The 9,764-nt window shown below is 36.6% G+C and overlaps 1 protein-coding gene across 3 annotated transcripts; it reads left to right on the top strand.

The window, feature by feature from the left end:
• Positions 1-2,362: 2,362 nt before the first annotated feature.
• LOC120075401 (Protein kinase superfamily protein) lies at positions 2,363-6,900 on the top strand. Of its 3 annotated transcripts, XM_090312818.1 has the most exons (8): positions 2,366-2,516; positions 2,753-3,393; positions 3,604-4,507; positions 5,126-5,261; positions 5,371-5,459; positions 5,652-5,763; positions 5,842-5,948; positions 6,449-6,900. In XM_090312818.1, the coding sequence occupies exons 2-8, from the start codon at positions 2,808-2,810 to the stop codon at positions 6,552-6,554; spliced, it is 2,040 nt and encodes a 679-aa protein (XP_090168944.1). In that variant the 5' UTR covers positions 2,366-2,516; positions 2,753-2,807; the 3' UTR covers positions 6,555-6,900. The 3 variants fall into 3 exon arrangements, 2 of the variants coding, with proteins under 2 accessions (XP_038884697.1, XP_090168944.1); XM_039028769.2 differs by having other exon boundaries at positions 2,363-2,516; positions 2,753-4,507; XR_016529159.1 differs by adding an exon at positions 5,551-5,564 and having other exon boundaries at positions 2,366-4,507.
• Positions 6,901-9,764: the final 2,864 nt, after the last annotated feature.

Here is a 9,764-nt window from a genome sequence, read left to right as displayed (position 1 = left end):
ATAGAACTACACAATCGTTTAGCTACGACACATGCTAAGCAATGCGATGAAGTGCTGCACAATAGCGCTGAGCGATCGTTTAAATGTAGAGTTAAGCGATCGTGGAGAAGGAACTAAATGATACGTTGGATTTTCTAAATGATAGCACTACACGATCGTTTAGATGTAGAGCTAAGCGATGCGATCGTTTAGATGTAGAGCTAAACGATCATGGCGTGGGAACTAAACGATGCGTTGGATTTTCTAAACGATGGCACTACACAATCATGTTTTTTTTTTTGTTTTTTGTTTTTTTGATTTTTTTATTGCATTATATTAATACATTTTTTTATATAAAATGTATGAGAATGCCTCATGTTTGGATTTGTTTCGGTGGCATTTGGAATGAAAGGAAAAATGATTACGATGGAGGAGAGATGCGAGGATTTGACATTGAGTTGGGCACGACCTATAATGAATTCCTGACCAAAGTTTATAAGATAAGTGGTATAATGTCGGATGAGTATGATCTTGTTATAAGATGTATACTTCAATTGAGATCCAAAACCCCTGCATTTGTAATTCGAAATGATGAAGATCTATACACATTCCTTATAACCTACATTTTTTATGAAATAGATTAACTAGAAGACAACACATCATGATCATCAATGCATACTAAAAAAAACAAAAAATTATATATAAATATAAATAATGGCCCGGCCCATACCTGGCCAGGTACGGGGCCGGGTGAAAAAATAGAATACCCCTACCCGGTCCAATACCCGGCCGGACCAAGCCGAGCCAAATTCCAGAAGCATGCCCTACACGGTCCGACCCCCTACCCGGTTCCCCTCCCCATACACGGCTATCGTCTAGTGTTTGTTGTAGCTAAACGATCGAGTAGTGCTATTGTTTAGAAAATTCAACGTATCGTTTAGTTCCTACGCCACGATCGCTTAGCTTTACATCTAAACAATCGTTCAGTTCTATCGCGTAGCACTTCATCGTATCGCTTAGCGCGCGTCATAGCTAAACGATCATGTAGTGCCATCGTTTAAAAAGTCCAACGTATCGTTTAGTTCCTACGCCACGATCTCTTAGCTATACATCTAAACGATCGCTCAGTTCTATCGTGTAGCACTTCATCACATTGCTTAGCATGCGTTGTAGCTAAACATTCGTGTAGTGCATCGTTTAGAAAATCCAACATATCGTTTAGTTCCTACGCCACGATCGCTTAACTCTACATCTATACGATTGCTCAGTTCTATCGCGTAGCACTTCACCGCATCACTTAGCTCGCGTCGTAACTAAACGATCGTGTAGTGCCATCGTTTAGAAAATCTAACGTATCGTTTAGTTTCCACGCCACGATTGCTTAGCTCTACATTTAAACGATTGCTCAGCGCTATCGCGTAGCACTTCATCGCATCGCTTAGCGCACGTCCTAGCTAAACGATCGTATAGTGCCATCGGTTAGAAAATCCAGCGTATCGTTTAGTTCCCACCGTTCATAGCTAAGTGATCGTTTAGTATTAGACGATGGTACTAAGCGATCGTTTAGTCCCAAAACCCGCCCCCTCTCTACCTAGTGCCCTCCCCTTATCCAATCCAATACTTGGCCAGGCCGAGACTGGGCGCCACTTACTCCTACCCGGTTTTACCCCTTTCCCCCTCGTTCTTTCCTCTCTTTCCCGCCCATACCCGGTCAAAAATACACATACGGCCCGGTTGGTCTACCACCGGGCACAATCCCTCTTCCCCAAATCTATCCCCAAGCAACCTCAAATTTGCCTGCCCGGTCACATATCCGGTCACAATGGTATGAAGCTTGACCAGGTAAGACCGATTTCCGAAAATGCATTTTAGGCTCAAACTTATTCAGAAAATGTCGAACATGATGTTTTTAGAAAAAAAAAAACATTCAACATAGATTTCAAATATTCACACAAGAACACTTAACATAAACTAATACATTGAGTTAAACAAAATGAAAATCCATACCTTAGTTGGAAAATCCCAATGATCTTTAATGAAAAGGAGAATGACAAGGAAATGTAGAATGGGAAGAGTGAAATGGTGTGAGATTGAGGACTTTTGAAATGGAGAAGGGTGAAAATGGAAAAAAAAAAGTGAGAGTTTGGAGGGTTTGAGTGAGTTTTGAAATGTGGAGGGTATTAGGATAATTTTCATTCATTTTCAAAATTATAGGGTCAAAAAACATATTTTAAAAAAGATCCAAAAATTAAAATCAAAACTTGAAAAATGCAATTTTTGTCCATTACCGTATAGATCGAGGTTTTTTTGCCGCAAATACAATACAATAATTTCCTAAAAAATAAAGTCTCACATATAAAATAGAGAAGCCATACTATTTTTCCTTCTCTTTCCGCGTAGCGATCACGTTGTCTTCGATTGAGCGAGGGATTTTTTTCCCCTCCTGAAGAAGCAGCGTTTCGCCGTCTTTTATCGTCTTCAACTTCAACCTCAACCTCAACCTCAACCTCAAACCCTTTCTCCAAGTCAGAGATCGGGTATTTACCCTGTTTATTGTATTTTCTCCTTGGTTCCTGTTAGGGTTTTGTTTCTATTAAGTTTTCTTTCGCCATACTTTCCGTCCCAGGAAAACAGAAATTCTAGGTTCCAATTCTTGGATTGAATTAGCTCTTTGCAGAATTTGTACTTGCGTTTTTATGTGTTTCAATTTTGTAATTTCGTTCAAAGGGTTCAGTCAAATTTTGAACTGAATTTTGACTTCTTAAGCTTGAAGGTAGTTATCGAGTGTGTTTACGGTTTCGTCTCGAGCTTGTAGTTTCTGTGTAATTATGGCGGCTGGGCGACATGGAGGTTACCGTGAGAACGAGTTCAGGGACCGGGAGACCAATTTTCATGTGTCGAGGAGGTCGTTTGGCAGTGCTAGACAAGAGTTTGATAGAGTTAAGATGAGCAATGATGATCATGCTGTTCGTCGGAGTCTAGCGCGGGACGTCAAAGACAAGGTTAGGGTTAGGCACCAAGATATGAAGGAGAACGCGGTTGTTAATGGTCATTATCGTTCGTCTTCTACCAGGGGCAATTCAAGTAACAGTGATGGTGGTGTCAGTGGTAGTGATTATGGCCCGATTGAAAATAGGGTTTCTAGTACCATCGACAGGGAGCCGGGTGAGTTATCCAGTGAGAGTGGTTCTGATGCAATTGGTTTGGCGGTCAAAGACAGACAGGTTTCAGAAGTAGTAAACAATGGGAAACTATCTTCTATGAAGAAGAAAAGAAAATTTTCGCCTATAGTTTGGGATAGTGACGACAACAAATCGAGCTATGCATCCTGTAATGGGACTGCCTCAACAGTGATGGGTCTTCCACCGCCCCAGAAGTTGACTCGCCAGTCTCCTAATATCATCTTAGACCGAGGTGAACATACATCTTCAGTTAGGAATAGTGATAGTGAAAATTTTGCATCTTCTTCTGAATTTAAATCTCCTTTAGTCTCTGGACTTGAAATGTCTGAGTCATTAGCCTCTCCTGTTTTACGAAAGAATTTACACCATAATGTAGAAGTAGAATTGTTAGATAATGAAAATAATGGCCCAACAAGGAATATCTCATTTTCAAGGTGGGCAGGTGGAAATACCTCCCCAGCTGATGAAGGTGAGGTTTTAGATGATAAAGAAATGCTAAGACAAAAGATCCTAATTAGTGGAATTCGGGAAACTGAGCTACATGGCAAGACCCCGAGTGACTTATTTTCTGAGGCTGGGGACCTCAAAAGCAATGGTTTCAAGTCAAGTGGAATGAGAGTGAGGTCATCTGAATCCAATGAACGAGGTGCCCACTGTAGATTTGATTCTGGTGGTGATGCGGAAAAGGAGGACTACATTGAGGTTGATGAGAGACATGATATTAGTGATGTTAGTTTTAGTCCCTCAGATACCGACTCTGATGATGATGTTTGCGCCACCCATGAACCTCCAACAACCACTCAAAGAAGTGTGAACATGCTTCAGGGATGCAGAAGTGTTGATGAATTTGAGAGATTAAACAAGATCGACGAAGGCACCTATGGAGTTGTGTTTAGAGCTAGAGACAAGAATACTGGGGAAATTGTGGCCTTGAAGAAGGTAAAAATGGAGAAGGAGCGGGAAGGGTTCCCGCTGACTTCCTTGAGAGAGATAAATATTCTTCTTTCATTCCATCACCCATCCATTGTTGATGTGAAGGAAGTTTTGGTGGGGAATAGTCTTGATAGCATTTTTCTGGCCATGGAATACATGGAACATGATCTTAAAGGACTTATGGAAACCATGAAACATCCTTTTACTCAGAGTGAAGTAAAATGCCTGATGATTCAGCTATTGGAGGGTGTTAGATATCTCCATAGTAACTGGGTGCTTCATAGAGATTTGAAGACGTCTAATTTGCTTTTGAACAACCAGGGTGAACTGAAGATTTGTGACTTTGGATTGGCTCGGCAGTATGGAAGTCCTTTGAAGCCATATACACATTTAGTTGTTACACTTTGGTACAGGTGACTGCTTCTTCCTTTTGTCCCCTATCTTTTCATTCAAACGAACATTAGTGCAAAGAAGGCCATAAAGATCTTGTCAGCACTATCATTTTATTGTTACAAAGCAAAGCCTAAAGTTCTTTCACTCTTTCATTCCATGTTTAGACATTTGTACTGATTCACTTTTGCCATGTATGTCGTAGACAATTGTTGTGCGTGCTTTAGTCTCTTCTACGTAACTTGATCTTAAGATATAAAGAACTTGTTGTCACTTGGTGGAATTCATTCTTTCCCTCCCAGTTTGTTCATTTTGTGAGCCACGTAATTCTGTTTGATGGGCAATTGAGCATATTTTGAATATTTGTGAGTTAGGTCATTGCAATTGTCACGTTTGGTCTCTTTTACAAAGTATTGTCATTTTTGCGTGTAATCATGGTATTGTCATCTGTTGTCTGAGATAGTTTCATTTCTTTATTTTATCTAGTTTTTGTAAAGAAATTCAAGTTATTTATAAGATCCATCTATGCATATTATATATATATATATATAAAGATTCATCTATGCATAACCATTCATTGTTTACATACAAGAATGTTTTGGGACAAAGTATAACAGTGTTCTGGTCTTATTACATGGCAGGGCACCTGAACTACTGTTGGGAGAAAGACAGTATTCCACCGCTGTTGATATGTGGTCGTTGGGTTGTATCATGGCTGAACTTTTATCTAAGGAACCTCTTTTTAATGGGAAAACTGAAGTTGAGCAGCTTGATAAGGTAATATGTTGTACTATGGTTCTTTCTATTTTTGGTATTTTATTAGTGATTTAAACTCTTGCATTGTAATAATGAGCTGCTGCTTCTCCTTATTGGCATGACTTGATAGATTTTTAGAACTCTAGGCACTCCAAATGAGACTATTTGGCCTCGATTCTCCAAGCTACCTGGTGTTAGAGTCAACTTTGTCAAGCATCAGTAAGTTTTAAATGCTTTTTTCTTTTCTTTTTTTTTTTTTAATTGTAATTTTCAATATCCTAGATTTCTTATTGACACGCTATTTTCCCAGGCTTCCAGCTTTGGGTGAGTTTGTTTTGACTGGCTGGCCTCCGTTGCTGAACTATAGTCCCAGGTTTATTTTAATATTGACTACTACTTTCTACCTTTCAGGTTCAATCTGCTTCGTAAGAAATTCCCTGCTGCATCATTTACTGGCTCCCCAGTTCTATCTGATTCTGGGTTTGATCTGTTGAGCAAACTTCTGACATATGATCCTCAAAAGGTAGCCATCGATCAATAAAAGTGAGTTTTATCCTTTATAATATACATTTGCTTATTTGAATTTCATTAATTTTTACAGAGAATATCAGCTGAAGAAGCTCTGGATCATGAGTGGTTCCGTGAAGTGCCTCTCCCCAAGTCTAAGGAGTTCATGCCCACGTTCCCTGCTCAGCATGCCCAAGACAGGTAGCTAAATAATTATTTAAGGAATTCATGCATGCATATACTTCCATTATGTGCGCAACAAGCCAAAATTAAAAAACTGGTCGAACAAAGTCATTTTGGATTGTTTGAGCAATATTTTATGGTCTGGTTTGAGTTTTTTTTTCTTTTGATATCCGTGAGTGTCCGGATCAGCTTACACGCATATTGATTAATCTCATGGGACAACCCGCCTGATTCTACAACATTTGGGTGTCAAGGAAACTTGTAGGAAATTAATTCCTAGGTAGATGGCCACCATGGATGGAACTTTTACCTAGTTAACCATTTATTGAGACTATGTCTCATTTTTACCACTAGGCCAACCCATTATGGTTCTGGTTTGATAAAATATAAAATTAGCTGGCTGGTTTCGATAGATTTTGGTGGTTTGTATCGTGGTTTGATGTTTTGAAAAATACTGAAGTGACCTCCTTGTACTCCTTTATTCTGTTAATGATGTCCTCTGTCTATGTTATGTTTAGGAGAACGCGTAGAATGCTAAGGAGTCCAGATCCCCTTGAAGAGCAACGTATAAAGGAATTGCAGCAGCAGGAGCTAGGAACTATTGGTCTATTTGGTGAGAGATGAATTATCAAGTGATGGCTGAGGCTATTATTTAGAATTGATATTTATGAAATTGGTGGGGGAGAGGAATTGAAGTGAATAATAGGAAGGTAGCACTGATTTTCACAAGATAATTGGTGCTGGTTGGCCTTGGGGCATGTGCTGGTAGTTAGTGAAAATATGTATATTGTACTTTCAGGTGAACTTTGTTTTCAAGGGTTGATCATCTGGAAATGAATGCATGTGTAGCACTTTCGTCATTAGTTTTAGCATATTTCCTTTTCAGGAAAAGAAGCTTTTGCTGTAATATATTCTTGTAGAAAATGGAAAAATTATTTAATTTGAATTGGGCTTCAATGTTGAGTTATAATTACTGTTCGTATTGTTTTATACTTTCATACTCTGGGTGTGGCCGTGTATGAGAGGGAGGATGCTCGTCTTTCATCGATAAAATTGTTATTTGACCATAATACTCTAAAATTGTAAGACATCATTTCACTGTCGGTATATGAATGCTCAGTTAAAAGTTCAGACAATTCAGACAATTTAGTTTGAGTACTATGTTCATGTCGAATTTTAGCTATCGTATTCGTGTTCGACATGTATCAGATATATTGATAATATTTTGAAGTTAGACCATTATTGAACACCTACAATAATATATTCTTCATAGTCTGTCTGCCATCAAAATCCTATAATGTTGGTTTAGACCATTATTGAACACCTACAATAATATATTCTTCAATATTGATAGTCTGTCTGCCATCATAATCCTATAATGTCGGTTTTCGATCGACTTTATAGGACACTTTTGTACTAGTGAGCTGTTGCAATGTCTTGCTCTTGCATCCCCTTTTCTCCACTTATTTGATCGAGAAGAATGAAAGGAAAACCAATCTGAAGTGGCTATAAATTGAAAACAAGAATTAATAAAAAGAATCAATTGACCGTTTGAAACCCAAATACATTGATACAACACTTGCAAAACCTCCTCTCACAATCTAGCCCTATCTTGAAAAATCCTTATATTCTCTCTTAATCAAATATTCCAATAGCAAGCAAAGAAGATAGCTACTAAAACACTGATCCATCTTAATATTAATTGGTAATGAGAGGTCTTTTGATTTTTTGATTGACTATTGTTGGATCAAATCCCAATTTTTGTTTTTGGATTGAATGTATGTTTAGATTTCATAAGTTATGATACATATTAGATAACATAAAGTTTCATCTCAAAATCAATTGACTATGAGAAGAGTAGTATATATATCTTATTAAGACTATGAGATTCCTTGTTTTTTTTAATCTTCAACATTGCCCCCTCAAGATGATGTCTATTTAAGTTCATCGTTCTTAGAATGGATCTCAATTCTTGTTTTTGGGTCAAGTGCTCGTTTAGACTTCATAATCTTTGATACCATATAAGATAACACGAGGTTTCATCTCAAAATCAATTGGCGATGAGAGTAGTAGACCATGTAAAGATAATGAGGTCCTTTGATATTTCCAGGGTAAAATCCTAACATCTTTCCCATGAAAAGCATGAAAAGCATGAAAAGGGTTCCCACATGAAACACCATTTGATTAGACCTCTACCTATTATGATAATCCTTTTGTTCTCTCCAACCATTTTTTCTACCAACATAACAAGAAATCCCACTTTCTATAACAATCTCTCTCAAGAGAATATATTAGAATCCTGAAATTTGCAAAGAACACACAAGAACAAAGAACCAAAGTGGAAGATCTCTGGATAAATTCTAAGCTGGTAAATGGTATTGATGTTAGGTAGTAAATTGTATTAGCTTCCTGGATATCTTTTAGTAGTTTATAATTAAATGTTTCCTTTGCTTCTGATTGTCTTATTTACATTTTCCTTTTAAGTAGGTGATTCTCTTGTCATCTCTTGTGACTTGTGGTAATATTAAACAACCATCTTGTTGGAGTCTTGTGTTAGTTGGATAATGGCTTTGGATGTTTCCTTGGTAAACATATTCTTTAGACATAAAGATGTTGGGGTCAAAGGCACGTGCCTCCTCAAATTATTTATCATTTATATTTTTAATATAAATTGTAAAGTTATTTACAATAATATATATCTACATATTCAATTTTAATCGATATATTTTTGGTTGAGTTTTTCCCGCATTTCTCCTCCCCGGGTGACTTAATCTCTCTTAGACAAGTAGATTTATGTTGCATACTTCACTTATAAAAGTAGTTAGTAGTTCAGATTTTAGAAGATCTTTATTTTTCATACACGATTTAGAAAAGTTTTCAATCTCAACAACATTCCATTGAAAATGTATAGTTTATTTTTCTTAATTTTTACGTTCACATCATTCATATATATTTTCTTAATTAATTACGGTGTTAAAGTGAAATCATTTTTTGGTCACTTGTCAGGATGTATGTATTATTCCACTGACAAGTAATAAGTTTCAAAATTTTCTTGAACTTTTAGTCTATATACTTTTGAATCTATTAATAGATTATAATATTTTTATTACTAATACTTTTATAGAGTTAATTCAAAATCAAAATGAAGAGATATTATGAATGAAAATCCACAGTAGAAAATATAAAGTCATCATCTTCAAATAAGAAAAATATCTTTCATTCCAATAGATTTCATATATAAATCAATTTAGGAGAACTACCGCATATTCTATTCTAGAACCAAAACTTATGATTATAACTATAATAACTTTCAACATCTAAGAAGGAACGTCGTCTCAATTACCATTGAATAAGCTCACTCTGTTACGTTTACAAGGGTGAACTTCATGTAAAATTTGTATCATCAATATTTTTTTTTTTCACTTCAATAAGAATTTTATTCATCTATTAGATTTCACTCTCAATTTCCATGTTTTTCTCCAAATATTGAGGATTTTAATGTTGCTTTCACAACATTTAATATTCTCTATAGATTTTATTTTCTCAACAATCTCTCTTTTTAAGTTGCTTCTTAGCTGAAAGCTGAAAACATCTTACACTAATCTGCAGATGGGCGGCTGTCAACTGTCCTATCAATTTTGATGTCAGAGGATCGATCTTCATATCTTATTTATTGTTAAAAAGAAAACAATAATTTGAAATTTAGCCAACTATGAAGGTGTAGATTTGCGAGTCTTCTGTTAGCTGTTAGCATCAGTTGCTTTCATATGATGTTCTGACTTTTTAGTTGCATATTCATTAACAGGGAAGCATGTTCTTTAGTCTGTCTCACGG

Source organism: Benincasa hispida, chromosome 4 (genome assembly GCF_027475165.1).
Source record: "Benincasa hispida cultivar pf3 chromosome 4, pf3_genome.v1.1, whole genome shotgun sequence".
NCBI classification, from domain to species: Eukaryota; Viridiplantae; Streptophyta; class Magnoliopsida; order Cucurbitales; family Cucurbitaceae; genus Benincasa; species Benincasa hispida.
The sequence above is the reverse complement of the archived record's forward strand: the minus strand, read 5'-3'. Positions and strand labels throughout refer to the sequence as shown.

Coding starts and splice junctions, on each gene's coding strand:
- LOC120075401 (XM_039028769.2), top strand. CDS start 2,808: ATGGCGGCTGGGCGACATGGAGGTTACCGTGAGAACGAGTTCAGGGAC. Junction 5,460..5,651: donor GTCAACTTTGTCAAGCATCA/GTAAGTTTTAAA, acceptor TCTACCTTTCAG/GTTCAATCTGCTTCGTAAGA. Junction 5,949..6,448: donor GCTCAGCATGCCCAAGACAG/GTAGCTAAATAA, acceptor TGTTATGTTTAG/GAGAACGCGTAGAATGCTAA.